The sequence below is a fragment of the Polistes canadensis genome, unplaced genomic scaffold, assembly GCF_001313835.1.
Source record: "Polistes canadensis isolate GaletaPanama2010 unplaced genomic scaffold, ASM131383v1 scaffold_311, whole genome shotgun sequence".
Classification (NCBI taxonomy): Eukaryota; Metazoa; Arthropoda; class Insecta; order Hymenoptera; family Vespidae; genus Polistes; species Polistes canadensis.
Genome location: NW_014569858.1, coordinates 64,483 through 85,433, shown reverse-complemented (window position 1 = coordinate 85,433; position 20,951 = coordinate 64,483). Strand labels below are relative to the sequence as shown.

At 37.9% G+C, this 20,951-nt stretch overlaps 1 protein-coding gene across 1 annotated transcript; it reads left to right on the top strand.

The window, feature by feature from the left end:
• The first annotated feature begins 8 nt into the window (after positions 1–8).
• On the top strand, positions 9–19,850 carry LOC106791478 (collagen alpha-1(IV) chain). Its single transcript, XM_014757124.1, has 27 exons — positions 9–592; positions 7,346–7,531; positions 11,463–11,507; positions 11,651–11,872; positions 11,988–12,050; positions 12,683–12,919; positions 13,004–13,165; positions 13,244–13,370; positions 13,449–13,598; positions 13,697–13,873; positions 13,963–14,127; positions 14,239–14,588; positions 14,672–14,921; positions 15,012–15,205; positions 15,325–15,531; positions 15,632–15,737; positions 15,857–16,401; positions 16,478–16,676; positions 16,772–16,971; positions 17,039–17,138; positions 17,221–17,406; positions 17,515–17,807; positions 17,904–17,991; positions 18,082–18,252; positions 18,369–18,554; positions 18,643–18,935; positions 19,020–19,850. Exons 1-27 carry the CDS (start codon positions 485–487, stop codon positions 19,479–19,481), a joined length of 5,472 nt encoding a protein of 1,823 aa, XP_014612610.1. The 5' UTR covers positions 9–484; the 3' UTR covers positions 19,482–19,850.
• The last annotated feature ends 1,101 nt before the right edge of the window (positions 19,851–20,951 follow it).

Sequence of the window (20,951 nt, the reverse complement as noted above, 5' to 3'; positions counted from 1 at the left end):
GCGTCGTTCGACGACTGTTGCGCGGTCGTCGTGATACTCTAAAGACCGGCGTACAACACTCGCGTAAGGATACCGGTGCGGCACGCTTTCCCTCCCGCCCTCTCTTCGACGACACGCCGGCTCTCTGTGTGTGGCGGCTGCAGCGATCGAGTGGTCGCTCTCCTATATATCTCTCTCTCTCTCTCTCTCTCGCACCGTGCTTGCTCTCTTCCTATCTTTCTCTTTCTCCCTCAGACTCTTCTCTTCACTTGGTCGTTCCTTCTTTCTCTACCTCTGACCGTGGGCCCTTCAAGACTCGTCCGCAACTCGACTGGACTCCTCTGCGCCACGCCACGAAGAGACACCGAATAGACGCGACCCAGACGTCGTCGAAACGAACGCTTGACTCGCTGAATTTTCGCGATAAAGGATCACCGCCTCGTCAGGTAGACGAGCCAATCCTCTGGAGAGGGAGGTAAGGAAAAGGAGGAGGAGGCCATCCACGATGCGGCCCTTGGCCGCCAATTTGGATGGGCCTAGCCCTAACATCCTACGAATCGCCTGGGTCCTTCTTATTATCGTCCTTGGGTTTATACCTTCGAACGAAGCTGTGGTGAGTCCTTATCTATATAATCATATATTTAGTAGAGGCATCTCGTAAGGATAATATTCGTTTGTTTGCTTGCTTGCTTGCTTGCTTGATTACTTGCCGCCTGCCTGCCTGTCAATCGATAGAATTGACCGACCGAGCGAAAAAAAAAGTCAACTGCGTGACGGCACGCTCGAAACACGCGGGCTCGCTTATGAACGTGGGTGAACGACGACGCTATTCTCGTTACTTGTCTTTAATTTTTAACTAACGTGTGGGGAGACGACTTCATACGAACGTATCCAGTTCATGCTTTTCCATTATACTCAATGGAAGGTACTACGATGACGTAACCTTTCATCCTCTAGACCGTCTTTGATACATCTTCAAATGTTAGATCGAAAGGATCGGTCAATGAATTCAATCGTAAAAGATAATGTTCTCCATGCATCAGATCGTACGAAAGTGAATCATAATAAAAAGAATCCCTTTAAACTAACACCCTAAAAGTCGTAGAAAAATATCTATGTTGCACAGAATATATATATAGATTGAGCCTAGTCCGAAAATCTCGAATAGAGTTTCCCTTTTCAAATAGTTTTATCTTTCTGTCTCATTGAAGTCACTCAGCAGGCAGGCAGCCAGCCTGTTCAGCAGGCGATTTCGACGCCCGGTGGTAGGGAACGGTCTTTGTTGTAGGAGACGAAAGAGGAAGGCCGACCGAGTTAGGGGAGGTGTAGGACGATCGTCGTGTCGGTTTCGCAAGACCCAAGCCGGAATCATCCTCCGCTATTATGTTATCCATCTTCTTTCGAACCCAGATCCCCAGACACGAATTTTATCTCCCACGCGCTCTCATTTCTTTCACGACCCGTTTTTTTTTAATTATCTAATTAGTTTCGACCAATCGATGCAATTTTTTACTTTAAAACCCATTGCTATTCGATTACATTCTGGTGATCGAGTACGTAAATGGTATTGAACGTCGATGAATAAACTTAGGATGAAAGGTAGCATCTATTTCGAGCTTCGGTAGCAGTCTATACGCGACAATAGTATTACTTTCACCGAACTGGAGTTTAGTAGAGTGTGTTAATATTACGATGTCAGTACCCGAGTTTACAAGCACGCAAAACTCGTTCGGCTTGAGATCCTAAGAGAATCGAAATATCGTTAAACCTAACCCATAAATTCTTAAAATAATTTTCAAGATATTCGCCGCACGTATTATTTTCCTTTTGCTACGGGAATGAAAAGAGAAACGACATCTAGTCGTCGATAAGAAGAATATTACGAAGCTTTGTTAATAACTCGAACATTACGAACAAAAGCAACGTGCTGGTGACATCACGCTTTGAAAATAATTTATTAGAAACTAGAATGTAAAATTGACGGATTTACGACGATAAGAATTAGTAGAAAATCGTTCGAGAATCGAGAAATGTTGCGAACGTCGGTGATAACCCTTATAAATGCATTTATTTTGCGCGTAAGTTAGCGTAAACTCCCCCTCAAGTTCGTCGTATCGTGCTTGGAAATAGTTTCTTTATAGAAAAATGTCGAACCAAATGAACCACGAACAAAGTTTATCGCCAAAGATTGTTCTATAAGTTCGCCGCCGATTCCCAGAAATTCGAAAGATTGCAAGTGAAGTAAAGATATATCGTTACGATTTCATTCAAGGAAAATAAATCCACGTAATTTCTGTGTGTGTGTGTGTGTGACCGTTATTTTAAAATTATTAAAAAGGGATGAATCGTCATTCGAAATTTTTATATCTGTCGCATGATAAGCTCGAGAGAAACGAGTTACCGATAACGTTCTTCCTTCTACCGTTTCATTTAGAGTTTCCTCCAAACATTTTTTTTTTATCCAACAATATCTTTAACTATGAAGAAATAAGATGTAATTTCTATATACAAAAACATTCTTTAATTCTGTACACGTAACGGACCTAAGAGGAAATTTGAGTATTAACATTTATAAAAGATACTGATAGAATTCGTTCTAATTGTGTCATAAACATGATCTCAGTTTCATTACTCTGTTGTCACGATTCATCTAAAGTAACTCTTATCGCTCGATGAAATACTTAGAGGTCTTTAATTATTTCAATGAGATACAACGGCCGTGAACTTTCTTGGATCAAGTTACCAGTCTTATTGGCAATGAACGTTTAAATAAAATAAAGATCGAACTTGATATACAAATCTATAAATCGTGATTAAAATTTGCATATGAATGTAAAAAATTAGGTGAAAGGGAGTTATATTTCTAGATTCTATTTCAATCATTATCAAATATTTAAGGGCGAGAGAAGACTATATATCTCTTACGAAACAAGTAACCTCGATATAATATTATCTCCCGAGTTCCAAAGTTCAAGGGGTTAACCACGATGCGTAAAACATTCTTTTGAAACCGGAGTAGCTCGTACGTTGACTAATTCTTATTAGTTTATTATTTGAATGCGTACTTGATTCAACGAACAGACTCCAGTAAATAAGATTCATTCTTTAAGTCAATGATATTGAGAATTATTTATCTAAATTATATTATCTTCTTCTTCTTCTTCTTCTTCTTCTTCTTTACTCTTTCTCTATTTATTTTCATATAAACTTCGTATATGCATTAATTTATATCAAACCTTAAGAATTTTCTTTTTTTTTTTTCTCTCTCTTTTTTCTTCTCTCTTGCATAGCAAGGATGATCGCTGGATCTTATTTAAAAGAAAGAAAAAGTATCTATTGCGAGTTAAAAATAAAGGCATCGTTTCGTCTTCATATCCGTTTCTATTTCCGCGTGAGCCGATAGTCTTTAGCGATGCAGCTATAGCGAGATATTTTTTCCTTCTTTTTCTTCTTCTTCTTTTTTCTTTTTCTCTTTCTGTCTCTCGTTCTCTTTTTCTTCTTCGTCCTACTCCTTCTCATATGTCGTCGATAAATTAAACCAGAAAGAAGCCTGACTCTTGGTATCCTCGCATTTCGCTGCATTCGGAAATACGAGGTCGACTCGAATCGTAGGAAAAGTTCGAACACGGCTGCTTCTTTCTTTCTAATCTCGAGCTTTATAAGTCAACTTAATCCATTGAAAAAGACCTATTTTATTAAATATATATATATCTCTCTCTCTTTTCAAATATATAATTATAATAATTAAATAAATAAAAAAAGTTTGAAAATTTTTCTTTTAGTTCGAATCTTACAAAATTGATCATCGTCCGTTTTTACTTCGTTCTAATTCTCTATCGTTTGATCAATTTTTAATTATAAGAAAATGAAACGCCGAAGAGAAATTATTTAGCGATGATTTTCTCGCATCCGAGAAATCAAACTTGACATTCCTTCGAATTGCAATAGGAAATTGCTAGTCCGATTATTAATTAAATCGATAGATTCGAGGTTACGTTAGGGTTCAATGCAATGCTCGTTGAGAGAAATGCGTACATCGATCTTGACCATAATTAACCTTCTACTATTAATTTAATCGATGTTTAGTACGATGATACATTAAACGATACTAATCCACCATGGTACTCGTCATTCGAATATATCATTTCTCCTTTAAATTCATTTTTAAGAAAAAAAACACTTAATTTTGTTAACAGCGCATAAAACAATTACCATCAATTAACAAAATTGTCCCACACTCGTTACTCTCGTTTGCGTTAAAACATCTAAGACGAGAAAAAATAATTAATAAAATGACATTATCCATAATTCTATGAAATTAAATGGAAAAGAAATAAACGCGGTTTCGAGTACCACAAAAGAAAAAAGGGAAGAGAGAGAGAAAAAGAAGAGAAGGACGAAGTCGAAGGTATGCACGCAGACGGACGGACAAACAGACGAACGGACAGTTAGAGAGAGAAAGAGAGAGAGAGAAAAAAAGAGAAATATATTAGCCAGAGGGAGAATTGAAGAATCACGATAGCAAAGAAGAAGTCGTCTTCTTCTACCTACGTCCTATAGCATCCATTCGTTATTTCGCGTGGTCAGCGTCATCCTCTTTGTTGAAAACGATCGCTTGTGTCGCACGTTATGCAGATTCCACAAGACTCGTATCATATTTTCACTTCACTTTCTGTATTTTCTCTTTATGTAATAAAGTAGATAGTCAAAGAAACGAAGACAATAAAATTAGATTTAGAACATCAAACAATTATAGGCAAAAAAAAAGAAAAAGAAAAGAAAATTAAAAAAAAAAAACAGAAAACTCAATAGAAAAGTCAATAGTCGATAAGAAATCGAGTTCTATCGATAGGCTGGCTACCCTTCTTTACATTACTTTCTCGTTTAACGATCTGTTCCTAATTCCAGCCTTATTGTAGCCTTATTGTTTCTTATCAGTTAGTTCGTTCTTATCGGAAATAAAACCAGGTAGACCAAACATAATCATCGTAAGCGTTCGTTGATCTGAAATCAAGATAATGTGCTAAACTTTGTTATCTCCGATCTCCGATCTGGATCATGTCTGTAAGAAATGATTCTGGTTATTTGAAGGAGTTCAACAGCCCCAAATGCTTTTATAGTGAGGAACGAATATTTTGAGTGATTTCGTAAACTTCCTCGGTTCTCGGAAATGAAGCTCGTTCACTGAAGCACGTGGCGGACTTTTCTATCAACGCAAGATGAAGAACCTCGGGCGTTTGTAAGATAGTTTCTCGAGTGAGAAAATAAGATGGAAAGAAATTCGCGTTCGAAACGTAAAATACGTAAAAAAAAGGGAAAAGTAATTGTTTAACGGACGTACGTTGTTTTCTAACGAGTATATTATAGATAAGCAATGAAACATAAGAAAAAAAAAGGTGTTATCGCGAATCGAGACTTAATTTGCCGGCAGATCGGCACAGATCGGCGTAGTCTCGACGCCTATAAGTCGAGTGCAACGGGAAATTATGTCACGCGGCGAATTACCGTTGCACTTGTGTTACGTCATCATCGTAAGGCGCAAGGGATAAAAAAAAAAAAAAAAGAAAAACGAAGAGAGCAACAAGTGCCGTCGGTTCTTCTCGATAACCACATTCGTAGGCACAACTCTAACTCTAACAAGACTGATGATGATTTAAATGACAACGCGAGCAACAATATTATAGGATTTTGTCAGGGTTTCTATTTGACCTAATGAAGATCTTGTCACTTTTGTTAATTAACATATTCGCACGTTAAAATAATAAAAAAGAAAAATATTATAATAATTGCGCTAGAGAGAGAGAGAGAGAGAATTAGTAGAGATTGAAAAGTCGAAGGTCTCTTCCAGCTAATTTATCCGACAGATTCGTTAAGAGTCGACGAACACAAAACGCTTAGTTGACACAAGTCGGAATATTCATTCGCAAGGCAAACGCGTGGAAGCGGTTCTCCATTTTCGTTCTCCTCCGACGCTCTGCAAATAGAGTTACATGTCCTTCGATGCTCGCGACTCCTCCTTGCTTTTGTCAAGAAAAATAAAAACCAAAAGTTAAAGATGAGAATGAGGCATTAGACGTTAGCGTGTTCAACGATACTCCTGTTGACCACTTTAAACCCATTTGCAATCAACTTTTTCTATATTCTCAAAATATAATATTATTAATCTTAATAGAAATATAATCGTCGATTATAAAAAATAATTCGATATTATATTTAATAAATATATTGAAATAAATATCAAAACAAATTGATATGATTTAATTACTTTCATATGTTTCAATATCATTTTCTTATTCGTTCTGCTAAAATTCATTCGATTGATTTAACATAATAACCGAAATATTTCTAACGTATATTTTCCCCAAAATGACTTCATCGACCAAACGGAAGACGACTAATCGTCGTACTAATATCGTAAAAACGACCTCGTGAACGAACGAACGTTTGACGGGACTAGCCGAGGCCAAGAACGATCTACGCGATGTCGGAGAGCGAATGCATTTTCGCATCGACCTCGCGATTACGCTTAGGCATATCCTATGCATGCATACAACGCGATGATACTCGTTTTGCTCGTGTCCTTCGTTTATGCTCGTCCTCGTCGTCGTCATCATCATCATCATCATCATTGTTGCTACCGTCGTCATCGTCATCGTTATCGTCATCGCACGGAATCATCTATTTTCTCGTCGACCAGTCGCGTCAGGGTTTAATCTGATACCAACACGCGCATATGCAACAAATTCTTTCCTTTTTTATATCTTTTTTTTCCTTTGCAACATACTCCGTGAATAAATAGTATCTTTGAAAAATAATATCGTCTTATACATTTTTTCCCCGTAAACGTCATCAATGATTTCCTTTTCATTTTAAACACGAGACGTTTTTCTAATAACAAATTTTACATTAAACTCGATTAAATGGCTATATGCAAGTTTATCAAACGTTCAAACAAATTTACAGAAAATAATAGTTTATCTGCTATGCGTGTTTTCGAACGATTTGCAAAGAACCATTAGAAGCATGATGCCAACTACAAGAATGATGATGAACGTTTCAATAAAAGATCTCGTTAAAAAGATTCTTTAAGTCATTGACGATTGAGAGACTTGAAAATAATTGCGAACGATTTAATATACAAGATGATTTTAACCAACGGAGGACATTATTTTGCATGATGAAAAAGTAAATAGTAGCGCTTGCTGACTCAACATATGAACCTGATTAGGCTTCTTGTTTAACAATATTAATTTAGTACCGAAGAATTTAACTTAGAATAAAATGAATAATTTTATGAATGAACGTTGAGTCAATCAATAAAATATCTATCCAAGAGATTAACAAAAACATTCATTGTACGTTTCAGATATGCCGGGATACCTACAAGTGCAATTGTACCGGTGTGAAAGGGCAATCTGGTTATCCTGGAATACCTGGACAACTAGGGTTAGAGGGACTTCCCGGTGAAGTCGGACCGGATGGGCCACCAGGACCTAAAGGTGAAAAAGGTGCAGGCGGTGAATATGGTGGTACCGGAGAAAAAGGCTATAGAGTAAGTATTTATTAGACAGCATACAAATAAGTGTTCTCCTAGCAATAGGATGTAACATTGGGTTACAATAAATCTAACTTATTTGGAATGCCACACTCCCACGCGCGAGTTATGCCTTTACAATATGAGAAGAAAAAACTAGAAAAAAAAAATTAGAAACGGACTTCTTTTTTACTTCTCGTTGTTCGAAAAGAAAATACTCGGGACGTAGAGAGAACGTTTAATATCAGAAATAAAAAGAGTCGTAACGTCAGCGTCTAGAAAGAGAACAGTTTTCCAAATGCGGACAGACTGAAACGCTTTTACAACCAACAACTCCCACGAGTCCGCCCGCACTTAGTCGTTCGATGCGACACTAACTGAGAATAGTATTTTCGCGTTTTTTGTTATAATTAATTCAATATAAAAAATCTATTGCAACGTGATCGATCGTTTCCGTTCTATCCCCGATCTTTAAAAAAAAAAAAAAACAAAAATTGAACGTTTTAAAACAACGTTAAACGCATCTCGTCATTGACGAGAAATAAAACTCGTAGAATAAAATCGAATAACGTAAAGGTTCGTGCTCAGAGATTGGATGAATTAGGACAATTATCATCGGGAATAAAAGCGAGATAAAGAGAGAGAGGAAAAAGATATAAAGGAAAAGGGGATCGTAAAAAATAATTCCTTTAACGAGTGATGCGTATCATACTTTTTAAGATACGAGAACAAAGACGACAAAGCGTAGGGAAAAATAATTCGCGTAAGAAAACATTTGGCACACTCATATGTTGTCTCTCTCTCGATTTATTCTTAACGAACGCTCATCGGTTTGCGGAGAAACGAACGAGTTTACGAGAGAAGAAGAAGAAGGCATATCTCGTTTTATGCGTCGACCGAAAGACACCGGGGTTACGTGCAAGCTGGAGAAGTTTCTTTCGATGACGTCATGCTTCTTAAGAAGATCGAAGCGCGCGCGCGCGCACACACACGCTGGCTCGACAAAGCAAACGAAAGAGAGAGAAAGAGAAAGAAAGAGAGAATCGCCCACGGCGATGTTTTATATTACCCAAAAAGCAAACCGTCGGACCACGTCCTTCTCGAGAAAAAAAAATATCATCCGAAATACAACATTCGAGAATTGAGTTGACGTTATACGTAACACATTTTAAAAGAAAAATTATTCCATTCTATTATATTCGTTTAAGTTTCTCGACTACATTTTCTATAATAGTCTAAACAACACGTTAGATATTTATCACGAAGATAAGAGGATCTGTGTTGAAAAAGAGATAAGACGATTAATTAAGGGCGTCTTCCTCAACAACATCAAAGTTGATCTAACTCTTTAGAGAATCGAGAACGATTTGTCGTCTACTTCGAAAATTGCCGTAGGAGTATTAACGGGCACGGCACAATTCTGCGCTTTGGGTTAACGAAACGTAAACGTGGGCGTTTAATGATAAATTGCGGTATCTCGAGTTCCAACGCGTTTGGCATTGATCCCTATCTAACGTAACGATTACCCAGATATTACGCGTGTACCCACGTGCTTGACTGCATTCTCTTTCTTTCTCTCTCTCTCTCTCTTTCACCGTCACTCTACGTCACTCTCTCACTTCTCATTCTCGTGCAAGAGTCCTCTTCCTCCTCTCTCTCTCTCTCTCTCTCTCTTTTTCTCTCTCTTTCTCTCCCTCGTACAAACTAAATCGCCTTCGTATATAATATCTCGTTATCGAGATCCAAAGAAGCAACCCTAAGCGTTTTAAGGATGCATTAAACGATCGTATAATATTATACTTTCTTTCTATTTTGTACTTACATTAAACGAGGATAATTATATAATGTTAGTATTATAAACGTCGATTAGATTTTTTTTGTTTTTAACAAAAAAAGAGAAGTAAGTAGAAAAAATTTATCATGTAACACATATTATCGAGAGTAAATATTATAATAGAATTCATTTCGCTTGTTGACGGCACGTACATATTATACGTTAAATCATCAAACACGAACGGAAAAGAAAAATAACGCACGTGGTATACTGCTGTTTTGATTTGCTTCAAGAAACTAGGCTATCTAAGCGCCGATAAAGAAATCCCTGTTGACCAATTCGCTGAAAATAACGTCTCCGTATTCCATCCTTTTTTTTTTTTATTATATATATTATTCTTTCTCTATTTCTCTCATCGTATTATCTTTGCTTTCGTCAATAAGCAAGACAAAAAAAGGAATCTCAATAATTTTTGTCCTAAATATATTTAGATCTTTTTAATTATACGAAACGAAATAATCGTTTAGCATTTGAGCGTTAACAATTTTTCCGTTTTCGGTTTGATAGGATAATTATTTTTCGATTATATTCAATGGATTAATAGATTTACCGTTCGGTAGTACATCGTTAAAGATATATGCTTGTTGTAACATTGCCGTTGGTGACAAAAAGGAACCAACATATTTAGCGATAAGGCTCATCGAACGGATACGCGAGCCAATCCTACGCGTTACTTGCTCTTCCTATCGCAAATGCGGGGGTGAAGACCATTCTCGTTTCCGTCCTACTATTCACGAAACCGAGGACGCGTTCCTCTCTCTCTCCGAAATGAAAGAATAAATACATTTTCTTCATTTCTTATCTGAGAACAAAAAAAAACAAACGTTTACATACCCTAAGAATAATAATTACCAATCTCAGCTTTCCCTTCCGTTCGTAATAAGTTTCACCAAAGTTCATCGTTCGTCTTGAACTTCTTATCGTCTTATTTTATATGTTTCCAAAAATTATTATCTATCTACTTTTTCGATATTAAATGCTTTTTCGATGGGATAAGTATCCTCGTGTTACGCATACATTTATGTTAAACTAATTTACCGAATGTCCAAAATTGAACAAATTGTAAAGATTAATGTCTGTAATAAAAGAAAAAAAAAAAAAAAAAATTTTCGATATAACGATTTAGGATTACAATTTCGAAGCTTCGATCATAAGATGCAAAAATAAAGGAAACAAATATTCCGATTTATCGAAAATCATCGGCAATGATCGAGGATCAAAAATTCGAAAAAGGGGAACAGTGTCATTTCGTCCCATTGAAACGTGCTATCCTTGTCCTTTGTTAAAACGTTGACAAATCATAGGAATTTCTTTCGAAATCAGGTCGCTGCGATCTCGGAATCTTGCGTATATACGGACAAGAGAAAAAGAGAGGACGAATGAGACAAAAGATGGAAGTCGCTCGTTGATAACGCACTTCCCATTGACAAGTGTACAAGTGTCTCCGTCTCTCTCTCTTTCTCTGTTGCATCCCAACCGCTTTCAAACCGGAAGTCGAATGATCTCATATCCAGATATTCGTTGATGCATACTCTCTTCCTTCTCTCTTATTCGAATCCTCATCAAAACCACGTCCTTTTTTTCGCAATTCATTCTTGTATCCTCTCTGACGATTGTAATATCGCCCACTTTTTCTATATTTTTTTTTTTTTTTTTGATTACACCGTTCCAAGGTTGCTTCGACGCTATTTCCTTCTTCTTCTTCTTCCTTTTGTTTTTTTTTTTACTCCTTCAATAAAAACGTTTTTCTCTATCAATTGCAAATTAAATGAAAAAGAGAAAAAAGGTTTTTATCGAAACGAATTTCGCTTGATATTGGTAATGGCTGCAAGGAAGCCATTTACGGTTACGTTTTAATACCAGACACCGCGATTGGGCCCCTTTCCTTTTCGTGCATACGAAAGTGGTCCCGTCGAATGAAGAAACTTTAAATGGAAGTGTGTCAATATCGTATGGAGTATGCCCGTAAAGGGCATACGAGAGAGTCTTTACAACGATGCGTTCATCTTTTCGTACTCCCAAAACGTACGTGTATTACATTAGTAACGTAATCTTATATGATTTTATTATTATAAATCTTTTTTCTTTACTCTTTCCTTCTTTTTTTTTTGTCAGGGCGAGCCTGGAATACGAGGATTCACCGGATCTCCTGGACTTTCGGTATGTACAATAATTAGTTCTAATATTAAAATCGTGTAATATTGAATAGATAATGTTTTCAAAAAAAGAAAAAAAGAAAAAAAGGGAATAATAAAATTTGTACATTTTGGAAAAATAAATGTTGAGTTTGAAAATACTCACAGGGTAACACAGGAGTCCCTGGAGTTATGGGACCGGATGGTATTGACGGATGCAACGGTACAGACGGTCGAGCCGGTCCACCAGGTATGTCTGGAGTTTATGGTGAACGAGGACCGGAAGGAGATATAGGAGATTATGGTCCACCTGGTGAACCTGGTGAAGGTGGAATCAATTCGGTAGGCGTGAAGGGAGTTCAGGGTGATTCTGGTATCGATGGACCTCAGGTAAATAATTTGTGATTTAATTAGATTCCATCATTAAGTTTAAGCTATCTTTTGAAAAAAATATAAATAAATATATTTGTACCCAGAAAAATATGAATTATTATTTGCTATACAGGGTTATCCAGGATCGTACGGAGTTCCAGGAGATATGGGTTATCCAGGAGAAACTGGCGACTTTGTAAGTAATTTCTAATCACATTTACGATAATGGTCAATAATTATTTAAACACGTTTTTCTTGGAATAATAATAAAATAAATTGAGAGAGAAAGCAATCGGATACGAGATAGCCTTTAATATAGAATCGAATAAAATTTTGTCGAACTGTAAGAGAGGATAAAACAATGATCATCGTCGTGAGACGTGATCATTTCTTTTTGGTATTACGATTAAAAAAGAAAAAGAAAAAAAAAGAGATTAGTTCCCAGACAACAAGTAAGAAGCAAATTTTAATCGCTCGTACTAAAACGACTGCGCGTGTACCGAAATCCGAGGCGATGATACTCTATCTGCTGACACGACTATCACTGATAGCACGAACCAACTTTCTCGAGAGAAGATTGAAAATGTTCAAAAAAAAAAAATGACGAATAATATAGACAACTATTCAAGGTTCTCGATAGAACATCCCAATTTTAAAAAACTTGCTATCTTGCTACAGCTCGTATAGATAAATAATTCATTGAAAAAATCATGGAGATAATATCTAATAATATGATATATTATTACATGAAAACTATCTAAAACATTTTGATTTTTGTTTATTGACGCATATATTAGACAGTTTTATTTGAATAATATATAATTGTAGGGTTATCCAGGTGGTCCAGGTCTACCAGGTATGGAAGGTGATCGAGGAGAAACCGTTTATGGTGTAAGAGGAGTACCTGGTGAACAAGGTGACAGAGGTGAAGCTGGTTCGAGTAATGAACAATATATAAGAGGTAAAGGTACTAGTCCGGTTAAAGGATCTAAAGGTGTGAAAGGACAAAGAGGAGATTTTGGATACCGTGGACGAAAAGGAGAAGTAGGAGCAAAGGGACCACTGGTATAATAGGAAATTAATATAATTTATTGAAATGATTATTATTAACTAAAAGATATTAGCAAAAAGGATTTCATATCTCCGTAGGGTCGACCAGGTTTCGCTGGAACGAAAGGTTTCAAGGGTGAACAAGGGGACGACGGTCCAAGAGGAAAACAAGGTTACGAAGGACCAGCTGGACCTGCCGGAAGTAAGGGAGAAAAGGGTGCACCGGGTTACGCAGGAAATCCTGGATCGGACGGTTCCGATGTATGCGTCCTACGGAATTCTCTAAAATCAATTTACGTTAATCTTTTGCCATTAACTTTATTTACTATTTCGTTTCAGGGTGAATCCGGAGAAATCGGTAATCAAGGTCCTCCGGGAAGGCAAGGAGCTGCCGGCGAACCAGGAACGTATATACCAGAACTCGACGAAATAATTGCTGGAAGTATTGGAATTCAAGGAGATCTCGGTAAAATTTGTATCTACAAATTCATCGAAAATGTCAATTGACTTCGAATAAAACGTCGTCTCTTTTCTTTTTCGATAGGACCACCTGGTGAGCCAGGTGAATCAGGAACTCCTGGACTTCCTGGAAAAGTTGGATACATTGGTCCTCCAGGACCACCAGGACCTGCTGGACGACCAGGTGAACCAGGACGGAAAGGTTCTTCTATCAAAGGAGAACAAGGAGACGATGGTACGACAAGCTATTCAATATTTCGAAATCATACGAAAAATGATATTATATATATTTAATATAGATAAATAATAAATCATTATTTTGATATTTGACAGGCATTCCTGGACCAATCGGACAACAAGGACCACCCGGTCTTCCTGGTGCGCCTGGACTTATCGGTGCAAAAGGATTTCCAGGTGTCACAGTAATAGGTCCACCAGGTCCCGATGGCAAATACGGATTACCAGGACTAACTGGTCCACCTGGAGATCGTGGAGATCCTGGACCACCTGGTAATGAAAACTTCCTTTAGAGAATTGAAGATAATTACAAGATTTTTACAGAATAAATATATTGATAACGTTCGTGAACATAATTTTAGGAGACAAAGGTTTTCCTGGAAAAGGAGTTCAAGTAAGAGGACCACCTGGAGAGCATGGTTTACCAGGATCTCCAGGATTGCCTGGTCCAGATGGATGGCCAGGCAGACCTGGTCTAAAAGGAGTTAAGGGCTACCGCGGGGATGATTGTGGCATTTGTACGCCAGGTAATCGAAGAAAAAACGAGCACTTAAGAACAGACATACAGATCATTTAATATTAGATACTTATGGGAGATTTAAAATTCTATCATTAAAGCTCGTTATACATTTATGTAGGATTACCTGGTGAAAAGGGTGAACGTGGTGATTCTGGTGTGAGCGGATACTCGGGAACTCCTGGATTTCCTGGATTGCCTGGACCGCGGGGATTCAAGGGAATACAAGGTAAAACTGGTCCAGTAGGACTAGCGGGATTGGAAGGAGACAGTGGAAGGCCAGGTATTGCAGGACCCCAAGGTCCTAAAGGACAGGCAGGAAAGGTCTACTTACCACCGGAAGAAAAGTACGTGAGCCCACCTGGGGATATCGGTGATAAAGGATTCCCTGGATTAGAAGGTCCTATGGGACCGTGGGGTAAAATTGGCCTAATCGGAGATACCGGAGCACCTGGACCGAAAGGAGAAAAAGTATAACATGTTTATGCACATACATATATAATATACACATACATATATAAAACTTGTATAATATTGTTAAATATGATTTTTAGGGCGATCACGGCGCTCCCGGCTTGATTGGTCGTAATGGAACAGATGGATGGGATGGTATACCAGGTGAAAAAGGTGAACCAGCATCGGTACCAATCGAATTTTTACGTGGCGATCCAGGATATGACGGTGCGCCAGGTACAAAAGGTACTGCTGGAGAATTAGGAAAGAAGGGAGAACCAGGTGATTCTACACAATTTTCGGTCAAGGCACAGGGAGATAAAGGATATAAAGGCGAAAGAGGTGCACCTGGTTAGTAATAATTGAAATAGTCTTATCCTAACTTGTAGAAGAGTAACCATATCTTTTGACAATAAGATATTAATTAAACAATGTTTGCAGGCGAACCTGGTTATAAAGGTTATCAAGGACAAACCGGTGACGAAGGTTTCCCTGGTTTGTCAGGACCTATGGGATCTCCTGGTTTATCGCTTCAAGGACCAATAGGTTTGAAAGGATATCCAGGAATGCCAGGATTGCAAGGACCTCGTGGCACTGCTGGTTCTCCTGGACTTCAAGGACCAGAAGGTTTTCCAGTAAGTATAAATACATTGTCAGTGAAAAGTATCTCTAACATAAGAAATAGTAATAACGTGTTATGATATAAGTCACTAATCCAATTACAACACGTAATAATAAAAAATATTTATCGTAGGGTCGTGTTGGTAGTAAAGGAGATCGTGGTGATCCTGGCACAAATCTTCTTTACGGTGAAATAGGTGAACCCGGTTGGTACGGAAGTAAAGGTGAAATTGGAGATGCTGGACCACAAGGTTTCCCTGGCAGACCAGGAGTAGATGGACTTAAAGGTATGAAAGGAGCCAAAGGAGCTCCTGGTTTCGAGGGCTTGCCAGGTCTTCAGGTTAGTATGTTTATTTAAGAGAGGATTCTAAACGTTATCTTATTAAGTATATTATTATTTTTCTTACTGCGTGTGTGTATGTGTGTGTGTGTGTGTGTAGGGAGCTAAAGGCCAACGAGGATACAGTATACAGGGTGAAAGAGGTTTTCCAGGAATACCAGGGCAACCAGGAATGTCTGGAAGAATAGGTGATGTAGGAGCTCGTGGTAAGTTACAAGGGAGAAATCGTTTACAAATAGACAGTAATGAGATCGTAATAATATGAAGTTTTGTAAAAAAAATTAAAAAGGAAAATAACTATGATACACATTTATATATTATCCAGGACCAGATGGCCCGTCAGGATTCGACGGCATGAAAGGATTAAAAGGAGAAATTGGTTTCATGGGAAGACGTGGCGATGATGGTGACATGGGTCCTCAAGGTTTCCAAGGTTTAGATGGAAGTGTAGGTTTACCTGGACGTCCAGGTTTGGAAGGTGACGTCGGTGAGATTGGTGAATCCGGACCAACTGGTTGGCCTGGTAACGAAGGATTCGACGGTGCACCTGGTCCGAAAGGAGAAAAAGGAGATATAGGTATCACTGGTAATCCAGGTTACCTTGGCCAAATGGGTCTTAAGGGTATTCAGGGTGATTTTGGACCGGACGGTATACCTGGTCTACCGGGCGACAATTCCTTCAGTGGACCACAGGGTGATATGGGAGACCCTGGTTTCACTGGAGAAATTGGACCCGTCGGACGCGCTGGATTTGATGGTCGACCTGGTTTACCTGGAGAACCTGGCTTAGCTACGGACGGATTAAATGGTTTAACCGGAGAAAAAGGAGAACCAGGATTCGATGGATATGAGGGACCACCTGGCCCTAAAGTAATAATCAAAGAAATAATGTTAATAGATATTTAGATTCCTAACCGAAAATAAATGGCAAATGTATTTTATTTAGGGAGAGATTGGTGATATGGGACCGGACGGATTTAAAGGAGAAAGAGGAGATCAAGGTTTCCAGGGTCAACCAGGCTATGCTGGAATTCCAGGTAGATACGGAGCTAAAGGTCAACGTGGTCCAGCGGGATTACCTGGTTTCGACGGACCAGATGGAAAACCAGGTCCCGATGGTGACCCCGGTTTAATGGGTCGTCCAGGTAAAAGATCTTTCATTTAATATGTATATTATTATAATATTATTATCGAGATACATATGTCCCGCTGCAAATTGAAAATTATTTAAATATCGTAGGTATGCCGGGAGACGATGGGTTACCAGGTTACCCAGGTATTATGGGTGCACCAGGTGCCAAAGGTCCAGTAGGAGAACCTGGAATGGCATCATATGCAGTTGCAGAAACAGGTGATCGAGGAAACCCGGGATTAAATGGCTTTCAAGGACAGAAAGGAGAATCAGGTGATCAAGGATATCTTGGAATACCGGGTCAAAAAGTTAGTTCACTTGTACCATACATTATTTCTTCTAAAAGAACTATTAATAAGAGAACGAATTATATAGGGTCAACAAGGTGATATAGGATATCCAGGACAACATGGTTTCTCAGGTTTCCCAGGGCTAAAAGGAATAATAGGAGATGAAGGTCCTCGTGGTCTTCCCGGTAACGTATTAAAAAAAAAGCAATCATTGATTTTCATTTAGATCGGAAAGTACAAATGTTAATTATTTTCTTGTCTCGGTAGGTCGAACCGAGACATTTGCCGAGCAGGGTGAACAAGGACGAGCTGGTCTCGATGGAATGCCTGGAATTCCTGGTCGACCAGGGCAAAAAGGTGCTCCTGGAGAATACGGATTTAATGGCCCTAAGGGAATTCGTGGAGATGTTGGATATTCGGTTCGGGGACCTAAAGGAATAATAGGAGATCAAGGTAAACGTCCTAGTACTAAGCAAATAAACTTCAATTCGATGTGAATGAGAAGAAACGAGAAAGAAAGAAGTTAATTATTAATATTAATTAATGAATCGTATGATGCAGGTCCGACAGGATATGTAGGTTTCCCTGGTATGCCCGGTGACGAAGGATTGCCTGGCATACCAGGCATACCTGGTCCCAAAGGTTATGTCGGTGAACCAGGTGAATCCGCTAGTAGTGCAAAAGGTGCAAAAGGTGAACCAGGTTGGCCAGGACTGGACGGTCGACTCGGTCCAAAAGGAGCAAGAGGTAACTCAGGTTTACCTGGTTTCCAAGGTTTACCTGGGCCTAAAGGAGAAACAGGAGATAGCGGGGAACCAGGATTAGCAGGATTGCCTGGCCCTCCAGGACCACAGGTTATTTCTAATAAATACTTTTCTTCCTTCTTAATAAGTACTTAAGCTTTAAATAAGCAAGTAACTTATATCGAATATTATTGTCTTTCTATTAAGGGTCCGAAAGGAGATCGGGGTATAAATCCATTTTCGAATTTTAATCGACGTGGACTTCCTGGAGATATGGGACCTGTAGGATTGCCAGGTAATGAGGAAACCAATTGAATTGACTGAATAACTGCATGAAAATAACTTACAAAACAAGATGTTTAAATAATTGTTTTTATTTTGATAGGATTTCCTGGACCTCGAGGTCCAATAGGGGATCCTGGTCCAGACGGATTTCCTGGTCGAGAAGGAGAACTTGGTATGATCGGCTTACCTGGACCACAAGGACCTGAAGGTAACAAAGGTCCTGCTGGTTATCCTGGCTCACCTGGCACGGTTGGTAGACAAGGTCTCCCCGGTAAGTTTTAATATTACATTCATTACTATGTTGGACTATTGACTAAGTCGAAAAATAGTATTTTTTTCAATTGGAATAAACAGTCACAGATAATTTACCATGAAATATTTATCTAGGAAATGCTGGCTTCCCTGGCATACCAGCACCACCATCACCCGGTCCCAAAAACAGAGGATTCCATTTCGCTAGACACTCGCAATCCGTCATGATTCCACTTTGTCCAAAAAATACAGTTAAATTATGGGATGGATTCTCTTTACTCCATATTATGGGCAATGGACGAGCGTACGCACAAGATCTTGGTAAGTACAGGCAAATCTACCTTGTAGTATGCTCCCATGAAAACTTATAATAAAAAAATAATACATTTACGATGCTTTTTAATTACAGGAAGTGCAGGAAGTTGTCTTAGAAAGTTTTCAACGATGCCTTTTACATTCTGTAACATGAACGATGTTTGCTCTTATGCCAATCGTAACGATTATAGTTATTGGCTCAGTACCCCCGAACCTATGCCAATGATGATGACACCTATACCAGCCCCACAAATCGGTAGATACATATCAAGATGTTCAGTTTGTGAGGCTCCCACGAGGGTCATTGCTTTACACAGTCAATCTATGAATATACCAGAGTGTCCTGGTGGTTGGGAAGAAATATGGATCGGTTACAGTTTTTACATGGTAATTACATGACAAAGCAAATTGACCTATCAAAATAATGGTTAAAATCTTGCTCATTATTAATTAATAAAATAAATGTTACAGCACAGAGACGCTGGTGCAGACGGCGGTGGTCAGTCATTGATCTCCCCAGGATCGTGTCTAGAAGAATTCCGTTTTAGACCATTTATCGAGTGTCGTGGCATGGGTACTTGTAATTTCTTCACCACAGCGACTTCTTACTGGTTGGCGACTATCGAAGACTATGCAATGTTCCGAAAACCTTTGCAGCAAACAATGAAAGCAGATCATACGTCGAAAATCAGTCGTTGTACTGTATGCCTTAAACGTCGTATTACCGAAGATCGACCTGTCCAACCAGAAGTAGGTAATATTTATCGTCGACCAACAAATTATCCACAGTCACGATATTCCCCGAATTACCCACGGCAAAGAACGTCTGCTGGTAGAAATAATAATTACAATGTACCACGTGTACCATATCATTTTCGAAGAGGAGGCCGATTTCGTAAAACCAAACGAACAACAACAGAGGCACCGACATAGTAAACGAGTTTTCGAATTAGGAGAATTGGAGTAGACTCATTCGATTAACCCTTCTTTGTACATATATTACAAAATACATATATATGTGAAGTCTTCTCTCTTATGGCTAATGCAAAGTTACACGAAAATAATCGATTGACTTTTAGCAATTGCACGGTGGCCAAATGCGAATTTAAAATTATGCCAAATAAAAGGAAGAACAGCGAAGATTTTCTCGCAATCCTGACATAATGAATATCAATTTAATTGCGATATTCACGAATGTAATAAAATAATTAAATTAATATTCGCCCATATTAATATGACACATTTGTTAATGTAAAGCTTTTTAAGTGTATCGAATCAAATAAAGATATTTTCTATAAGCTATTCCTTTGCTTTCTTTTCGTAACAATTTACAGTTACTTATATTATTCCTTATGTTACAGTCTAAAGAGTACGTCGAACATTTAAATGTCTATAATATGTTCCTGGAAATTAAGTAAATTACATTTTATTTAAGTTATGTTTAGAGATGCCAGGATGAATATTTTCTAAAACAATTGTCAATAATAAATACTTACCGACCATCGGTTCTCTAGTGGTCGGTAAATCCAAAGTATACAGAAGTACATAGAAGATCACTTGTCCCCTTTTTTATCTAACCAGATTCGTCTTAGTTCACAAGTGGCCGATAGTAGGTATTTAACAGGATAACGGTACAAACTATCAAAGAATACAGTATTCATGTATTTTTTGATAGTATTGTACCGTCATCGTATTAAGTACATACTATCGCCCACTGATGATCCCGTTAGTAGTAGCCAAGACGAATCTTTTTAGATAAAAAAAGGGAACAAGTTAGCTTCTTTGTACTTCTGTATTCTTTGATCCAACCAATGAACGCTCTAGGCGGTAATGTGACGTACTTTTCTTGTGCTACCTCTTTTATCATCATGCGCTCCGCTTACATATCTTCCATTTTTGCGACACGAGAAAACTATCTTAATTACCAAGAATATATCTGGATTTCTATTGGAAATTGGAAAAAAACGTCAAAATTTTAATTCAAATGTATCATTTAAATTTCTCTTATAATATGTTATATAAATATATTAAAGGTATTGATAGATACATTAATTTATATATTTCCAAGCAATTAGATATTTTTTATTAACTTTCGTTCATTTATTAGAACTTTTTTTCAAACAAATTAATATTAAAGTGTGTTGATATTAAAATATAATAAAAATATATAAAGACATTCTCTCTCTCTCTCTCTCTCTCTCTCTCTCTCTCTCTCTCTAATAAAAGTTGTCTGAAGTTTGAACTTCTTCTACTACAAGTTGAAATTCTTTTTTATAATATCTTACATGAAATGAAATTCATTTGTATGTGATAATCGATTTTATTGATTCATCTATTGAAACTAAATGATAAAGAATGCAAATAATTAAAATAATAGTAATAATAATAATAATAATAGTAATA